At 44.3% G+C, this 19,673-nt stretch overlaps 1 protein-coding gene across 1 annotated transcript in view; it reads right to left on the reverse strand.

Annotated features, from left to right (window-relative positions):
- Window positions 1-1,656: 1,656 nt before the first annotated feature.
- DENND3 (DENN domain containing 3) overlaps window positions 1,657-19,673 on the reverse strand; it is a 44,326-nt gene continuing 26,309 nt past the window's right edge. The window contains exons 8-23 of the mRNA XM_069957037.1: window positions 18,856-18,983; window positions 18,090-18,245; window positions 17,730-17,826; window positions 16,601-16,704; window positions 15,347-15,525; window positions 13,734-14,255; window positions 12,191-12,450; window positions 11,894-12,064; window positions 11,080-11,209; window positions 10,716-10,820; window positions 6,977-7,110; window positions 6,588-6,748; window positions 5,553-5,686; window positions 5,225-5,343; window positions 5,010-5,147; window positions 1,657-4,349 (exon numbers count right to left, since the gene is read on the reverse strand). Of these exons, the coding sequence (XP_069813138.1) occupies window positions 4,149-4,349; window positions 5,010-5,147; window positions 5,225-5,343; window positions 5,553-5,686; window positions 6,588-6,748; window positions 6,977-7,110; window positions 10,716-10,820; window positions 11,080-11,209; window positions 11,894-12,064; window positions 12,191-12,450; window positions 13,734-14,255; window positions 15,347-15,525; window positions 16,601-16,704; window positions 17,730-17,826; window positions 18,090-18,245; window positions 18,856-18,983 (2,739 nt within the window). The 3' untranslated portion in view covers window positions 1,657-4,148. The remainder of the gene's footprint in view (window positions 4,350-5,009; window positions 5,148-5,224; window positions 5,344-5,552; window positions 5,687-6,587; window positions 6,749-6,976; window positions 7,111-10,715; window positions 10,821-11,079; window positions 11,210-11,893; window positions 12,065-12,190; window positions 12,451-13,733; window positions 14,256-15,346; window positions 15,526-16,600; window positions 16,705-17,729; window positions 17,827-18,089; window positions 18,246-18,855; window positions 18,984-19,673) is intronic.

The following is a 19,673-nucleotide window of genomic DNA, read 5'->3' on the forward strand; positions in this document are numbered from 1 at the left end:
TGTCCGCAACTGTGGTTATGGTTGAAGTACCAAGAACTAGGGGTCATATCAGACTAAAGGTAATAAGTGACAGGCAAAGTTGCTATGGGAATCTGTATCAAGATTGGTGGAATGAGTTGAGGACAATGGGGTCGGAGTAAAATAGATCAGGAGATCAGTAGCATTCTGGCAGAACAGTGGCAGAAAAAAAGTGGAACCAACCAGGGGTCTGCTTAAGGGCTAGTTCACACAGAGCAAAAGCAGCGGAACTCCACCTGCTTCATGTTACCCTGTTTCTCTTTGGGAGGGCTTGTGCGCCTCCGCTGAAAGAATTAACATGAAAAATTATTTCAACAGAGAGCCCTCCCGTAGAGAAACAGTGTCACATTGAAGCAGGCAGGGTTCCGCCACTTTTGCTGTGTGAACTTGCCCTTATAAAGGTCATGTCGTGTCGGGATGTGATACTTTATAGAGTTTAAGCTAGGGCTATACGGCAAGTCACGCAGCCAAAGATTGCAATAAATGTCAATGGGGAGATTTAGCAATATGCAACTTGCTGCCACCACAATCTCATAGTTACAGCTGTAAGACAACAACATTCACTATCATTAGCTGTGATGCAGCCATGAGACTCTGTGTCCCCTTATAAGCCTCATCTTATTCACCTCACCAGTGCCCATGATGGTATAGGGGGAGCTTATGCCTCTTTGGGCTTCTTCATGTAAATGTACAGAGCCTGTCTGCAGAGCTGCTGTATATATATATATATATATATATATATATATATATATATATATATTCCCTCTCCACCAATGATCACTGTGTTTTTCTGGTGCACAGAGGATCTTGATCCGGCTGTAACTAGCAGATTCTGGTCTGGGACTAATCCATAGATGCAGCCTCTTTACATGGAGGGAAATCAGCCAGATACAGACTTTTTTTTTCTTTGCAAAAGCAGCCAGGCCAAGATGGAAACGGGTGTCCAGGGATAACTAATGTGTGTTCCTGGTACTTCACATTCACCAAGACAAGAATATAATGTATGAACAAAATGCATTCATGTCCTGCAGGATGTACATACAGGTTCAGAGAGGTATACGCTGGGGAAAGATAATTTTACAATTATTTTTAGAATTTCTTTTAAATTATATACTTTTTTAAAATCACATTTTATTCTAAGTATTTATTAACAGGCTTCAAAAATATTACATCACTGAAAGAGTAGTAGATGCTTGGAAGAAGCGTCCTGTAGATGTGATTTGTAAATCTACAGTAAATAACTGTAAACCTGCCAGGGCTAAACATATATCTACCAGCTTCGCTTGTAATGTAAATTCACTCATCACTATTAACTTTAAAAAAAGCAATGTCTTAGCAAAAAAAAGAAAATTTCCATAGCTGACTATGTCCAAGTTATGGATGGTGTCATTGGAACCTCAGCTAATCCCAATTCTATTACTGAAGCCCAGAGATGAGATGATTGTAAAAAAAGATGTCTAATAAATACACAATGCACGTAGCATCCAGATGTGAGAAGATGCAGCGCTGAACCTGACTGCGTTGTACTCTGAATGACCACAAAATGCCAGGGGGCGCCCATGAGGAACCCTGCAGCCAATAAAATCTGCTCCTCAGCTGTTTGTAGGTGACATTTTAGAAAACAAGACAAAACCTCTGAACATTTGCACATATTTTATTCCCCACGTGAAAGATTCTGTACATCTTATGTTACAAGAGTATAAATATAGTGTATCTATCTCAGACATCAGGCTGTAAGCCCTCTGGACATCAAAACATCAAATATTTCTGTTCCTTTAATGATTTGGATGAGTTAGAGGGGGAAAAATACATTTAAAGAAACATTACATTGTATAGAAATAATATAATACAAAGTAGCAGCATTTATATAGTGTCAGAACACTGTGGCTCACTGCCTGATTTACAACGCCACCTGGTGGTAAGACATGGGAATGCATGAGGATCGGTACAATGATACTAAGGAGTGTGAACGCTCTGGCGATGCTGATCTTAACTCGAGTAAATAGATGAGAGGCTCGACTTGCCCTTTAAATAGATGCAGTCTTTGGTTTATTCCCAGGCAGGTGCATCCATGTCAATATTTCATAATTATTGAGTAATTAAATGTTTGGCAATTCTAACCACTCTGCTTATTCACTGTCTATACCCAGGGCCTACAGAGCCGTCCCTGACCTTGTACCTCCCAGTGCGGAAGATGTATTTCCGTTGTGTCCAGACAGTGCTCTGTGAGCTGTACAGATCAGCAGCCTATTCTGATGTTTTGCTGCAGTGTATCAGCTCTGATAACATGTATCCATCTGGAGTGCAGCTTGCTTATCTCACAGGGGCTGGATGTAATTGTAACAAGGATTGGCGGCTATAGATGTAAACTACAATGCCCCTGTGTTCTGGCAGCAAGCAGAAAGCTTAGAAATGATGAGATGAATCACAGGGTATTAGAAAGTTGTAGAACCCTTCAGTGTATAGTGATAATAAATGCCAGACCCCACAGGCAGTAGCTTAGCTTCCTCCAGTACCCAGTTGTTGAGGAGGAAGAACCAGCCCCAAAGCCACAAGTTAAGCAACCAGTGCCCCCAACCCAGTGCTCAGGATTTGTTATAAGGTTATGTGTAGTGTGAGTACTGGTCCATCAAAATGCTCTTCCCTGTCCCTGTCACTGCACACCTACCAAGATACATCCCCAATCACCCCCAAAGCTCTGCAGGTCTCCCAACAAACAGTAAAGCTAAAATTGATAAAATACAGAAAAGTTTTAAGATGCAGCAGAGCTGAGACTGTCAGAGGTAGCAGAGCCAGGCTGTAGGATGCAAAGCAGAGTTTGCCCGATGCAGAAAAGCTCAGTTATGTCTGTATCAGGACTCAGATGCAGAAAAGCTCAGTTATGTCTGTATCAGGACTCAGATGCAGAAAAGCTCAGTTATGTCTGTATCAGGACTCAGATGCAGAAAAGCTCAGTTGTTATAGCTGTATGAGGACTCAGATGCAGAAAGAGCTCAGTTGTTATAGCTGTATGAGGACTCAGATGCAGAAAGAGCTCAGTTGTTATGGCTGTATCAGGACTCAGATGCAGAAAAGCTCAGTTGTTATGGCTGTATCAGGACTCAGATGCAGAAAAGCTCAGTTGTTATAGCTGTATGAGGACTCAGATGCAGAAAAAGCTCAGTTGTTATGGCTGTATCAGGACTCAGATGCAGAAAAGCTCAGTTATAGGTGTATCAGGACTCAGATGCAGAAAAGCTCAGTTATAGGTGTATCAGGACTCAGATGCAGAAAAGCTCAGTTATAGGTGTATCAGGACTCAGATGCAGAAAAGCTCAGTTATGTCTGTATCAGGACTCAGATGCAGAAAAGCTCAGTTGTTATAGCTGTATGAGGACTCAGATGCAGAAAAGCTCAGTTATAGGTGTATCAGGACTCAGATGCAGAAAAGCTCAGTTGTTATGGCTGTATCAGGACTCAGCAAATACCTGATAATCCAGAAAATGCAACAGTGCATAAATCAGTCATGGAGTGTTGAATGAAAACAAAGGGGTGACCTATGGTTATAACTGTGCACATAGTAATTCAGTACTGGTGAGACACCTCCGCACTGTCATCAAGGCCTTTTAGTAGTAAAAGGCGTGATTTATAAAAAGGATTTATGAATTATTAGAATTTATCACCAATTCCTCCTCCCTTCATAACACCAGGTAATAGGATATATATAAATACACGGTGTGCAGTCACAAGACCAGTCCAGGGTATACATAGAATCTTAGTGTAATCCCCCCATACTCTCTGTACAGGTCTCCCTGACGGCACCATGTACTGCTCTATGACTATGACTCCACATTGACTAGCAGCAGTTGTGACCCAGTCGGAGAATTTCTTGCATCTCTTACGAAACATCTTAGTTGCTGGGTCCTGGATTTCTCTTCTCCATATTTTCAGCTTTGACTATGATCTTGGAAGACGCCATGTTGAATCTTACTCCCAGTTGCGTTTGTTCATGTAACATGGTTCCACTAACTTGGCCTCCTTCACATCCAAGGTCCTTGTTCTTTATTCACTTGCATCAACCATCCTTAAGACAAAATTTCCACACTTGCTGCATCCCTTGGGAGGGCTCACATCATAAGAACCTCTGCAGCTCACTCCACCTTCCATATGGCCACTTTTCCATCTTGATCCCCGGATCCGCTCAGGACGTACCTGTCCTCTGCAGAACACAAAGACTTCACTATGTCAATGTGAGCTACCAGCTCCTTGTCCACCGTCTTCTTCTCCGCGTCTATTACGTAGATCTTTCCTTTCTGTTTACCCTGTGATATTCCTTTGCTGCCGACCCAGATCTATGAAAAGAGATAGGCAGTGTTATTAAAGGGGAGCTCCAGGGTATTCTCCCCATCCAGCAGCCACGAAGCTGTCCACATGTCACATAATATTATAATATAATATTTTGTTGTGGACAATATATTTTCTTTATGGTGTTTTGATGTAGGTATTATATTTGAAAGTAAAAATCTCATTTTGGGTCACTTTGGGTAAATTTGATGTTCTCATGTAGGTTTAATCCCTTATTACAATGCTGTATGATTCACTAAACTGTGCACTAATTCAGAGGCAACTGTTACGATAACCTGGCAGCTTCTTCCTTATGGATCTTTTCTTTTTGTGTATAGGGACCCTTGACAGACAGATGATATCAGTGCACCCCTACAGTGACATCACTAAAGGGGTTGCACAGAATTAAAAATACTTCTTTAAAATATAGAGCTAGACCTGATCATTGGTTGTGTCTGGTATTGCAGTAATACGAGACAGAACCTGTGGACAGGGGTGGGTTCCTGTACAAACGATATATAACATGAGGTCAGCCAAACGTGGTGATGGCTAGGATTGGGGGGGGGGTCTACCTCCTTGCCCAAGGCTCCTGGTCACTCGGGTGCTGCCTCATTGCAACAAATTATGCACCAAATACCAGAAAGTGGTTCTGCATCGGCCCTCGCTACCTGTTGTTTTACTTTCAGCATGCACGTGATGACGGAGCAGTCCTGCAGCAGGATCTTGTGCGGGTCTTTGGAGAAATCACTCATATCGAACACACAGATCTCATTGCCACCTTTACATGACACCCACAGCTGTGACTTCTAGGGGAGAGAGAAGAGGTTAGCGACTACTAAATGCACGGTCCATGTATGAGGATACAATGTATATGGTGCCGCACCTCTGGGCAGAGCAGGATGGTGTAGAAGGCAGAGCTGATTTTCCGCAGGTTCTCTGTAATCTTCAGCTGTCTGCAGTCCTGCTTCTTTTTGTTAGTTACGAGGACAAAGTCTTTAGTGCCTGAAAGGGTTAAGAGAACAACAGGTAAATGGCAGCGGTGGAGACGCTCTGGAGTCTACATTAGTCGGGCATTTAGTTCTGGTGAAAAAGTCTGCTATGGACCAAGATTAGGGGTGCAATCCATTCTATGCATATTATAGAAGCTGATGGTTACATGCTGCACCTGATCAATGTAAGTCTATAGCAAGCCCAGAGCCCGCACTACTCACAGTACAGCAGAAGATCATCGTGCATCTTCATAGACGTGATGTCCCCATACTGGAGCTGGAACCTCTGCTGGATCTTCAAGGTGCTGACGTCCCAGACGATGACTTTTCCATCGGTGCTGCAGGAGTAAGCTAATCTACGAGAGCACACAGAGGAAAAGAGCCATTGGAGGGGACACAGACACAATGACAAGACTTGTGCAGATTACAGTGTGATTAACGATCGGGACAGGAGAGAGGCAACGTGGATTCCTTCCACTCCTCCTCCTAAGCTTAAAGTGGGTAGTCTGACAAATTAATTTTTTTTTTACATTTCTTTCTAAAGTTTTATAATTTCATTTAATTACACAGACAGCTTACCCAGGTGTAATGTCTATTCTAATGCATTAGATAGACATATGGCGAGGCTCAGTATACCTGCAGCAGCCCTAGAGGTATGCAACTGTGCCAGGGCTTGAGCAGCCCCACAGTTCCCAACAGAGGGCAGTGTCACCCTTAGGGTATGTTCCCAGTGAGGAATAGGCAAGGAATTTCAAGTGGAATCCACGCTTAATTTTACGTGTATTCCACTTGAAAGTCCGCCTGTAAAATATGCACAGAGCAATGTCCTATTATGTTTAATGGGATTTCCGCTCTGTTGTTCAAACGGCGGAATTGAGGCGCAGAATGTTTCGCCGCAAGTCCATTTTCTGGCCACAGAATTGACATGTCAATTCTTTGGGCGAATTCTGCTAGAGAAATCCCATAGAAGTCATTGAGGCTTTGAATTTCTGCTTTCCACTCGAATTCCGCCAGAACTGAAGAAGAGGAAATTTAAAGCAGAAAACTTTCCTTTTCAATTCCTCACCTATTCAGTGTAAACATACCCTTACTGTTGCCAGTCAATGTAAAAAAAATAAATTAAAATAATTACCCAGAATATTTTTGTAGTGAAGCTGCATCATAATAATAATAATAATAATAATAATAATAATAATGTACAATACTTGTAGCCTAACACATGCAGGGGGAGCTCCTCTATGAAGACTCGCTCCTTACCGCTTCCGATTGTCACTGCTGTCCATGATGATGTCCACAAGCTCCCCATGGTGGTTGTTCAGCTGCTTGTTGCAGGACATGCTGTGTGTATTAATGATGTAGATGATGGAGTCGCTAGATCCAATCCACACCTGACTCTGCTCGACTCCCACCATGCACCTCTAGGGGGCGACACGAGTTACAGAATGTTCAGCAGTGTTAGGTGTAATAGCTGAATAATGCATTGCATGCTTGAGTTAGGGATCAGTACAAGATAAGCAGTGACTGGGGTAGATCTGACACATTGCAGCACCAGAAAAATACAGCTAAAAATTAGCAGAAATGCTCCATATCTATCTAATGGATCCTTAAGATGACTTTGTATGCGCCAACGCCGTTGTGCAGCTCACCAGTTTAGTGGTTCCCACTTTAAGGCAGTGTTGTTGGATGGACCAGGTGGAGGCGTTGAACACAACCACTTTTCCCTCCCCTAGGGCGCACCACAGTTTGGGGCAGTCGTCCCTCAGTGAAGCGTCCAATTGTCCTGGAAGAGAAACAAATTGGGATATTACATGTGGGGTCGGTGATATGACCCAAAAAGAAAACGGATAAATGTCTATGTTAATCTTTTTTTTGTTTTTTGCTGGTGTGGGCAGCAAGAATCCTCCTGTAACCATAGCAGGCAGGCGGAGGCCGTCACACCTCAATTTTTTTTCCAGATTGGAGCTATATGCTAAAACATGTTGTAATGTAATTAATTTAATTTTGTGTATTATTATGGGGGCAGTCATTTTGCATAAGCTGTTTTTAAGAGCATTTAGAGATATGATTTAAAGCAAGCCCCATAGCCACAGGCAACAACAGTCTGGGGAAAAGAAAAAGGGGAATGATTCTGGGCATGCTCTGTGACATGTGCAGAGGTGCGTCAGGTGGTATCTATATACTGGTGTCACCTCTCCCTGTACTCCTGTCTATGTTATCTATATACTAGTGTCACCCATCACTGTATTCCTGTGTTTGTTATCTATATACTGGTCACTGTATTCCAGTCTGTGATAAGGAGGACACTGCTGGAAAGGAATCTGTACAGAACAAGTCTTAGGGCCCTATTCCACCGGACGATTATCGTTCGCATAATCATTAACAATTAACCATCTCAAACGACCGCTATTGCGGAAGACCTGAGACCATTTCCATGGAGTGATAATCGCTACTTATGATCGTATTTGCAATCGTTTTTCCTTTGTTATTCTTTGCTATTGTGTTCGTATCTACTGCGAACAACGTCTTATTCAATGCGAACGAGCAACGATAAAAATAGGTCCAGGTCTTATAAAGCGATCAACGATTTCTCGTTCGCTCGTTGATCGTTAACTGCATTTCAACCGAACTATTATCGTTTAGATTCGAACGATTTAACGATAATCGTCCGGTGTAATAGGGCCCTTAGTTTTGGGCCTAGTGGTTAGATGATTTCAGGATTGCTATATAATAATATATATAGTATATATACACAGGGGCGGTCTTGGCATTTCTGGGGCCCCAAGCGAAGTTATATCTGGGCCCCCCCCCCCCCCCTCGACATGCACTCAACAATAGACCACTGTGTGCTGCCCCCAGTAGTATATACCCCTTGTGCGCAGCCGCCAGTAGTATATACCCCTTGTGTGCTTCCCCCAGTAGTGTATAGACGCCTGTGTGTTCCCCTAGTTATATATAGCCCCCCCCCATGTGCTCCCCCAAAACTATATAGACCCCCTGTGTGCTGTCCCAGTTGTATATAAACCCCCTGTGTGCTGCCCCCAGTCGTATATACCCCGTGTGCTGCCCAGTTACATATACCCCCTGTGTGCTCCCCCACTAGTATATAAACCCCCTGTGTGCTCCCCCACTTGTATATAGCTCCCCTGTGTGCTCCCTCAGTGGTATATAGCCCCCCTGTGTGCTCCCACTTGGATATAGTGCTCCTCTGGTAGTATATAAACCCCCTGTGTGGTTCCCCCAATAGTATATAGACCTGCTGTGTGCACCACCAGTATTATATAGATCCCTGTGTGCTCCCCCAGTAGTATATAGACCACTGTGTGCTCCTCCAGCAGTATATAGACCCCTTGTGTGCTGCCACCAGTTATATATAGACCCCCTGTGTGCTCCCCCAGTTATATATAGACCCCCTGTGTGCTCTCCGTTATATATAGACCCCCTGTGTGCTGCCCCCAGTAGTATATAGACCCCTGTGTGCCCCACCAGTATTACATAGACCCTCTGTGTGCTCCTCCAGTAGTATATAGACCCCTGTGTGCCCCCCAGTTTTATATAGACCCCCTGTGTGCTGCCTCAGCAGTAAAGACCCCCTGTGTGCCCCACCAGTAGTAGGCTCCTGTGTGTTCCCCCAGTAGTATATAGACCCCCTGTGTGCCCCACCAGTAGTATATAGACCCCCTTTGTGCCCCATCAGTAGTATATAGACCCCCTGTGTGCCCCACCAGTAGTATATAGACCCCCTGTGTGCCCCACCAGTAGTATATAGTCCCCTGTGTGCTACCCCAGTAGTATATAGCCCCCCTGTGTGCTACCCCAGTAGTATATAGCCCCCCTGTGTGCTCCCCCAGTAGTATATAGCCCCCGTGTGTGCTCCCCCACTTGGATATAGACCTCCTGTGTGCTCCCCCACTTGGATATAGACCTCCTGTGTGCTCCCCCACTTGGATATAGACCCCATTCTGCTGCCCCAAGTAGTATATAGACCCCCTGTGTGCTGACCCACGTAGTATATAGACCCCTCTGTGAAGCCCCAGTAGTCTATAGCCCCCCTGTGTGCTCCCCCAGTTATATATAGCCCCCCTGTGTCTTCCCCGTTATATAGCCCCACTGTGTGCTCCCCCCATTTATATAGACCCCCGCTGTGCGCTCCCCCAGTTACACAAGCCCCTGTGTGCTCCCCCTCCCATATAGTATATAACACAATAAAACAAACACTTATACTCACCTGGGTCCGGGCGTCTCCTCTTCTCTTCACTCTTGTGGCCGCAAGGGTTTTCCCTGCGGCCACTTGTGACCGCGGGGAAAACACTTCCTGCGGCCACAAGAGTGACTGACAAGAAGGGAGCCAATGGCTCACGCCCTGTCAGTGCTGCTGCTGCTGCATGTAATTGTGAGCGCTCATTACAAGTGCTCATAGTTACAGTTCAGATCACAGCAGCGAGCGGGGCAGTGGCCCTGTCTAGCGGTCTTGAGCACAAGAGAAGAGCGGGGCGTGGGTGCCCCAAGCGATTGCTTGGGGTGCTTGGTGCCAAAGACCGCTACTGTATATACACACTAAAATGGAAAATTTGGGTAAAAAAAACATAACCAAAACACAAACAAAGCCATAAAAAGGTCTTCAGAATGTTTAACTTAGGGTACTATTACACAAAGCGATTTTTTGATGACTAACGATTAACGATAAACGATCTTAAACAACCACTACCCGAAATCGTTCACCCAATTACACGGAACGATGATCGTTATTTAAGATTGTTCTTGCGGTCGTTTAGTCCTCTCTATTGCGTACGTTTCAGCTATGACTTCTTATTCCACCGAACGATGTGCAAATGATTTACCAAAGATCAAAGGATAAAAATAGGTCCAGATCCTATTAAACGATCAACGATTACTTGTTGGTCGAAACTATTATCGTTCAAATCTGAACGATCTAATGATTTTTTGAACGATAATCGTTCCGTGGAATAGGGCCCTTAAAAAGAATAGGTCATTTTCTGATGACACATTTCCCCTTGAAAGGGAATCTGTCAGCTACAATTTACATTCCAAACTGCTGACACTGTTAGATGCTGTTATATCAGGGAGACACATGGTACCTTTCATATATCTGTCTGTGCTTCCAGAACATAGAAAAATGCTTTTATTCTGTGGTGTTAAGTATCAAACAGGTGTTTGCAAGGCCCCTGGAGTGCTGAGGACTGTAATGCCTCCTCACTCCCCTTCCCATCCCTATCCCTGCTGGACTGACAGTGATTTAGAAGCTGTGAATAAGGATGGGAGGTGGAACGAGGAGGCTCCAGGCAGAGAAGGGGAAATGCAGTGTAGCATTAGGTAGAAAACCTCCTTTATTAAAACATACAGCATGGTTATTGCAGAGGGACTCACCGGGTGTGTAGAGCAGAACATCCACTGACTGAGGGACCGTCTCCCCCGCACAAGGGTTAATCCTGTGCTTCAGCGTCTCCGCAGTCGTCTTTGGTATTGTAGAAACTACAATGCAACAAAACACAATAATAGCAATGAAGGGGACTGGATCACACGGGAGAACAGATACATGTTTTACCCAACATGAACAAAAACTCCTTTAGGATTGGCACACTTGATTTTACGTCTATAAATAAGTGGCGTCCTATACAGTGACTTCATATGGAAATATAATGCATGGCTGGCTGATGTCTATGGGCAGCGTAATACTGGGGTATCGCCTGCAGAGGTTACAGATCCACCGCACAGAAATCAGGGTCCCCACCTTCATTCCTCATCTTGTCGAAGTAAGACAGCTTGGACGCAGCGTAGATCGACTTCGCCGTCTGCAGCGCTCCGACCACAGCGTTCATGAGCAGGACGTTTGTCAGGGCCTCCTGTACGTACTGAGGGTCCTGTATATAAAGCAGATCTCAGTATCATAAGTTACTAGCTTCCTATCCTCATGATCTGCACTGCTTATGAATGCAATCTATTGATCTCTGTTATCAGCCACTGGAGGCTGACTGTAGGGTTCTTTAAATGGGCAATTTTTATTTATTTCAAATCACCTCTTTGTCAGAAACCACTTCTTGCAGAACGCACAGCAGCTGATAAGTACTGGAAGACTTGAGATTTTATCAATAGATGTAGATTACAAATCTATATAACTTTCTGACACAAGTTGATTTGAAAGTAAACTGAGTTCCCCTTTAAGACTGACAAAGTCTGGAAAACCCTGCCCCCCAATATCTACTTTATGTCTGCTCCTCTTACAACACTGCCGCATTTTATCAGCCGTTCACGTTAGTTCCCCTTCTGAGGATGCTGAACACCCTGGTTTCACATAAGGCCGTGTAATATTCGGCCTAAGTAATCCAGATCAGGTTTACATGCATATATAGCTGAATGTCGGTCTGCCGCTTGTAAAGCCAGCAATGTATCACTACTAAAATACATTTATGCTGTGAACAAAAAAGTAAAACATAAGGAATTTATCTTAAAATGGCGAGCAAGCTCCCTAACGTACCACCCATTTTATGAAGTTGCGGCTTAGTATCAAGTATAGAAGAGATTACAAAACACAATATAATACAGACCTTGTGAGTGTCAGCCATGTTCCTACCAGCCCACATCTCCTTGATCATCATTTGCCACAGTTCACATTCACCTTTCAGGTTTGCTTCAAACACATCCTTCCTTGTGGAAGCCTTAATGCGAAGAGTCTGAATCCTCAGGAGCAAGAAGGCCGTAGTGGAGATCTTCACATCCTGCAAAAAGAGCAGAGAATGTATGATAGATAGATAGATAGATAGATAGGAGATAGATAGGAGATAGATAGATAGATAGATAGATAGATAGATAGATAGATAGATAGGAGATAGATAACTACTTGCCTCTATGTTTCTGAAGATGGCGATTTCCTCGTAACTCTGTCTTCCCTCTATGAGAAGGAAGAGGCGTTTCTGGGTCATGGCGATCTTCCCCACGCCGAGGTTGGTTTTTACCGAGCTGGAAAGTTTATAAACAAACTCGTTCTGATCCAGATGCTCGGTGACCACAGATGGGAGGTCGACCTCTTCCGCCTCCGCCTCCGTCTCCTTCCAGCAGTTGTAGAAATCTCTGAAGATGTCCGGGTCGATCTGCTTCTGGTAACCTTGGGGCGATTTGGGGAAAGACTGGTTACACATAAGGAAATCTGTGCAAGAACTAGAAGATAGATATAATTCTTTATAAAACAATGGGAAGCTTCACCACAGATGGACCACACACACTGGACACCTGCTTTACTGGCAAACCCCTTATATAAGGTTAGTACCAAATCACTCCTGTACACTGCAGGAACCAGACGATAGTACAAGACACCTGGAGGAGATCACATCTTCTCACAACTCCCCTAAACTGATCTGACATTAATCCAATCTGCAGTCTTGGGGAGAACACCTGGCTCACTGAGTATTACTTACATCCCTGTGTTATGTCTGTACCATGCACGCAGCCACCGGTAGCATCCTAATAACATCATAGGAGTGTAACAATATCCCCTGAGATGTACTGAAATAAGATGGACACTTCCCCTTCTTCTTTCATAATCACATTTCTTCTCTAGGTAAGAAGTTACTTTACTTTATATATACATCACACTTACATCTTGTATAAACTCCAGAGCTGCACTCACTATTCTGCTGGTGGGGTCACTGTGTACATACATTACATTACTGATCCTGAGTTACATCCTGTATTATACTCCGGAGCTGCACTCACTATTCTGCTGGTGTGGTCACTGTGTACATACATTACTGATCCTGAGTTACATCCTGTGTTATACTCCAGAGCTGCAGTCACTATTCTGCGGGTGGGGTCACTGTGTACATACATTACATTGCTGATCCTGAGTTACATCCTGTATTATACTCCAGAGCTGCACTCACTATTCTGCTGGTGGGGTCACTGTGTACATACATTACATTACTGATCCTGAGTTACATCCTGTATTATACTCCGGAGCTGCACTCACTATTCTGCTGGTGTGGTCACTGTGTACATACATTACATTACTGATCCTGAGTTACATCCTGTATTATACTCCAGAGCTGCACACACTATTCTGCTGGTGTGGTCACTGTGTACACACATTACATTACTGATCCTGAGTTACATCCTGTATTATACTCCAGAGCCGCACTCACTGTTCTACTGGTGGGGTCACTGTGTACATACTTTACATTACTGATCCTGTACTGAGTTACATCTTTTATTATACTCCAGATAAAGAATAAGTAACGTATGTACAAAAGTGCTTTACCAGCAGAATAGTGAGTGCAGCTCTGGAGCATAATTCAAGATATGTACACAATGACTGCACCAGCAGAATAGCGAGTTCAGCTCTAGAGTATGGTTTCCAACAACACCAGCAATGACCCCTTGCTCTGAACCTACCAACTGTTAAAGCATCAAACAATCGGTGAATAGTGTCCATGTCTTTGACAATTCCAGATTCCTGGATCCTTCGTACAAAGTCATCCAGATGAAGATGCGTCCTTGGTAATTCAAACTTCTTCACGCGGTCGTCGGCCCTGGGGGCCTCCCTCTCCTTGTCCAGCACTTGCCCGATCAGCCTCTTTAGCTCTGGTCTGCGCTCGGCCTTCGGGAGCTCTCCTTCCGGGAGGGCCTGGATCACCTTCCTCACCAGCTCCATGGGGAAGATCCGTAAATCGGTTTTATAAAGTTTCTCAAAGTCTGACAGAGCTCCGAGCAGCTTCCCCTGCATCAGGCCCACCAGTCCTCGGAGGTAGTAGTATCGGGCGAGCAGGGTGGAGTTCTCGGGCGGCAGCACGCTGATCTCTTTGCTGAGATAATTTGTAAAGTCTGTGTAATATGCCTGGACGCAGCGAGCCAATAGAGGAAAAGCCACTTCAGGGAGGGTGAAGGTGCGGACGTTCTTCCCAGTTACATTGTATCCTGAAATATTAAAAAGAAACATCATGTTAGGTCCTATAACAAGGATGGGGAGCCTTCAGCACTCCAGCTGTTGCAAAACCACAATTCCCAGCATGCCTGGACAGCCAAAGCTAAAGCTATCCAGGCATGATGGGAGTTGTAGTTTTGCAACAGCTGAAAGGCCATTCCTGGTCTATAATAACACACTGTGCACAAACCTGGAGCTTAACAAGAGTCCAGATAGTCACCAATTACATCCTATAGTCTACAAAAAAAATCATATATCAATTACATCCCATAGTGTACACAAAAATATCATATATCAATTACATCCCATAGTGTACACAAAAATATCATATATCAATTACATCCCATAGTGTACACAAAAATATCATATATCAATTACATCCCATAGTGTACACAAAAATATCATATATAAATTACATCCCATAGTGTACACAAAAATATCATATATCAATTACATCCCATAGTGTACACAAAAATATCATATATCAATTACATCCCATAGTGTACACAAAAATATCATATATAAATTACATCCCCCCATATATATAATGTAGCACTCAATGCCATGCTGCTGCTAAAAAAGCCAATACAAATTTAGGCTATGTTCACACTACGTATCAGACCGGCTGTTCCGTGACCCGGCCAGGGTCACGGAACGCCCGGTCTGTGCCCGGATCATCGCGGCCGTACTTAAGTACCAGCCGGATGTATCCGTCCGGCCGTAGAGCTCTGATGCGGGTGCATCAGCGCGTGCCCGCATCAGAGCTTCCCATAGCGCACAGTGAAGCGAGCGGCCGGAGCAGCTCGCTTCACTGTGTGAACTGACACGTCTTTCTGCGGCCGGAATTCACTGAATTCTGGCCACAGAAAACTGACATGTCAGTTATTTGCGGCCCCGTATGGGATCCCGGCCGGAGCGTACACGATGTGTATATGCTCCGTCCGGGATCCCATAAAGAAACAGGCATTGTTCCACCGCGCCAAAAGTACGCCCGTACTTTTACATAGTGTGAACATAGCCTTAGGTTGGATAAAAAGAATCAATAGGATTGTGCCACACATGGATGTAATAAGTCCATCCTTACCGTTCTCCTGCAGGGGTCTCCTCAGGGACATTGGTCCTGGTGGGACGTCGGCCATCTTTATGGTCTGCAGGTTCGGCATACTGATAACCAGCTTCTTGCTGAACATGTGCTCCGGCCTGAAGCGCTTCATTCTATCTGTGGCTCGCCGTCTGGTGTTCTCCAGAATCAAAGTTGATCTCCTATAAGAAAACATCAGGTATGATAGATGCGGGTCCCTACAGAGACCACAAGACTCCGCCCTGTGCGCCAATCAGAACACTACTTGCTTACTGTTCAGTAGATTGGAGATAAGCACAACTTGAGCATGTTGGATGGCCATAGGCTTAGAGGGCGTTGATTTATATTGGGCTGTTCACACAGTCTGTGTTAAGTTTAAAAGGACGTCCTAGTGCGGATTGTGATTGCGGTATGGATTACCAATCGAAGTCTATGGGGGGTTGCTATGGGGCCCCAGGGAAAGGCTCCAATCCACTCAGACAGTAATTTACTGTACTGTCCCTTTTTTAGTGACTTTTACATTTATCTTTTCTGTACTGTGACATCACTGTGTGTATTATCCCTGTACTGTGACATCACCGTGTGTTATCCCTGTACTGTGACATCACCGTGTGTTATCCCTGTACTGTGACATCACTGTGTATTATCCCTGTACTGTGACATCACTGTGTGTATTATCCCTGTACTGTGACATCACTGTATGTATTATCCCTGTACTGTGACATCACTGTGTGTATTATCCCTATACTGTGACATCACTGTGTGTATTATCCCTGTACTGTGACATCACTGTGTGTATTATCCCTGTACTGTGACATCACTGTGTATTATCCCTGTACTGTGACATCACTGTTAGTATTATCCCTGTACTGTGACATCACTGTGTATTATCCCCCCTGTACTGTGACATCACTGTGTGTATTCTCCCTGTACTGTGACATCACTGTGTGTATTATCCCTATACTGTGACATCACTGTGTGTATTATCCCTGTACTGTGACACCACTGTGTGTATTATCCCTGTACTGTGACATCACTGTGTATTATCCCTGTACTGTGACATCACTGTGTATTATCCCTACATAACCATACATTTGTCTTGTGCTAAACTTACTGTAGAGAGCATCATGTTGGGCTCCACCAGAGTTGTGCTAAGTGACAAGCTCAGCTCTGCTACACCTTTACATGCATTATGAGAATGTGGGATTCTTTATCTTCTAAGGACAACAAATTATTAGAATCCAATGAGCAGCTTACCCGTCTACCCCCGAGGACGTGCTCAGCTCCATACGGGCATAGTCATCCATTTTCTTACTGAGACGAGCCTTCAGAAAGGAGTTGAACAAGTAGGTGTCCAGGACCTGCCGCAAAGTCACACGGTTACTAAGAGAACATCCCAACAACGTGTTACATCAGAAGATGGAGAGATCTCTGCCGGGTATACATGTATCCTGAACATGGAGAACCCTGCTGCCTGTTCTTTCCTCTGACACCACCATACATGTTACAGGACTCCCCAACACCACCCAACCCAACCCAATGGATTCAGACAACTTTAGTCTATACTGTATGAACAGCTTCAGACTTTCTTACATGTACCATGACTTTCCCATCAGCCCTGCATCACACCAACCACCCATTGTGTGAATGGACACTGTGTTATTCTTCATTTCACCTACTGCCAGGTTTGTCCACAGAATTACAGCTAACACACTGTCATCTGCTGCTTATTATATAAAGAACTGTCTAACAAGTAGGGATTGTCCAAAGAGGAGAACCCCTTTAAAGAAGAAGTCCATGGTCCCCCTTCTTTTTTTTTTTCTTTCAAAAGAGCCGGGAAGGAGGTGGCTGAAGATAACATGCACCAGTGTAGGGGTTCATGGTCCCCTGGGCGCTTCTTGGTCTGAGCGGGGACCCGGGTTGTGACGTGTCAGGCCTGCTCAGCCAGTCAGAGGCCGAGGTGGGACCCCGCTATGGCTAAGTGGGCCTGACACGTCACGACCGGTGTCCTCGCTCAGACCAGGAACCAGAGTAGAGGACAGTGGACCCCTGTGTTGGTGCACAGACCGTATGATAAGATGGCTGATGTCATATCTGTAAATCTGTATCGTCTTCTCAGGAATCACTGCTGGCTGTAACACGTAGGAACAGGGCAGGTTTTCACAATAGGTTATCGCTTTCTTGGGAACTCCGCCAGGGTTATTACTGGTTTCTCTAGAAATCTCTGTAGGATGGAGCATGTCCGGGCTCCCCAGTAGCTCACATATGGTTACTATTACTGGTTTCTCTAGAAATCTGTGTAGGATGGAGCATGTCCGGTAGCTCACATATGGATACTATCACTTTATAATAATAGTGTGCTGCCCCTTGAACTGAGAAGCGTCACCTTTCTGTAGAAGGCTTGGTCTCCTGGACTTCTGGTCTTCAGGAACTCCCTGCTGTTAAATACCCGGTGCTCATAATTCAGGTGCACCTTCACGTCTCTGGCAAACAAATGGAGCGTAAGTCACAAGCACGCATGTGTGTGTACAAGAAGGCTATTTCTTTGTAGATTACAACACACAGCTAATCTGTCCCCTCCAAGAAGGCGGACGGGCAGCTTCCGCCCAGCTCCAGTGCTACACACATCAATTACTGGGATTATCACCTTAAGAGGGCTGTTCTGCCCCCCCCCCCAATACCGCCACTGCCTGCTCTGCCCCAATACAACTCAGTAAGACCTAGCCTGTAATATATCACACGTTACCTGAAGATGTCCACAATGAGCTGTAGTGCAATCTCCCGTATCTCACTGTTGAGGTTTTGCTGCCACAGCCGTCTCCGCAATCTGTGCTCACCAATGTCCAGAGGTGTAGAGCAATGAGACAGCTCCAGGTCATAGTGCAAGGGAAGGTTCTCCATACTGTGAGACAGCAAGAGAAAATACAGCGTGAGACCGAGGCAGCTGGAGATGAGACAGATAGATAGATAGATAGATAGATAGATAGATAGATAGATAGGAGATAGATAGATAGATAGATAGAAGATAGATAGATAGATAGGAGATAGATAGATAGATAGATAGAGAGAGAGATAGATAGATAGATAGATAGATAGATAGATAGATAGATAGATAGGAGATAGATAGATGGGAGATAGATAGATAGATAGGAGATAGATAGATAGATAGGAGATAGATGATAGATAGGAGATAGATAGATAGATAGAGAGAGAGAGAGAGAGAGATAGATAGATAGATAGATAGATAGATAGATAGGAGATAGATAGATAGAGAGAGAGAGAGAGAGAGATAGATAGATAGATAGATAGATAGATGGGAGATAGATAGATAGATAGATAGATAGATAGATAGATAGATAGATAGATAGATAGATAGATAGATAGACGATATAGATAGATAGGAGATAGATAGATAGATAGATAGATAGATAGATAGATAGATAGATAGATAGATAGATAGATAGATAGATAGATAGGAGATAGATAGATAGGTGATTGCACAGGTCACTTACCTGGATATAAAGGTCTCTGCAGCCGTCACCGGCATGTCCGGGACATCACAGTCATCGGTGTCGATCATGTTCCCGGAGAAGGAGATGTTTCCATTATCAATATCAATTAACATTAAGTCCTCACCTTCCTTTAATACGAAAGATCAGAAAATCATTCCCATTATCACCATGTAACCAGATGCCTATCTCTAATTTTAAGAGGGAAAATTCACTTTATAAACAATTATCACAATACTATAATATTATAGGAGTTGCTGGAGATCGTTATAATTGTTGACTACTCTCTGGAGATATTAACCCCTCCCCCACCTATCCTCATCATCATCATCAGGTTACTATTTAACTAAAATTCCCCTTTAAGTTTTCAGCAGGCCGGTATTTATGACCTGGTTTGCACTTATATGTTTACATGACTGTGAGCATTACCCTGTGTACAGTCACAGTATCACTGTATACCGGAAGCCTGCCGGGATAGAGCAGACGTCACTAATGGAAGTGGTCAGAAACCACTGAATGTAATTAAATAGTCATAACATGAGTCACTAGGAACAAAAGAATAGAGTGCAGCTCTGGGGACTGTGTCACTACCAGGAAAGTAAGGGTGGTATTACATGGGCCGATGGGGGCCCGATAATACCTGTAAACGAGCAGCGATCTGCTAGTTCGTCGCTTGTTTACTGAACCTATTACACGGCCCAATATTCGTTAAACAAGGGCTGCAGGGACATCGTTACTGATGTCCTTGCAGCCCTTGCATAACTATATACATTACCTATCCACGTTCCAGGGCTGCTGCTGCGGTCTTCTTCTCCACGGGT

Source organism: Dendropsophus ebraccatus, chromosome 2, assembly GCF_027789765.1.
Source record: "Dendropsophus ebraccatus isolate aDenEbr1 chromosome 2, aDenEbr1.pat, whole genome shotgun sequence".
In the NCBI taxonomy this organism is placed as follows: domain Eukaryota; kingdom Metazoa; phylum Chordata; class Amphibia; order Anura; family Hylidae; genus Dendropsophus; species Dendropsophus ebraccatus.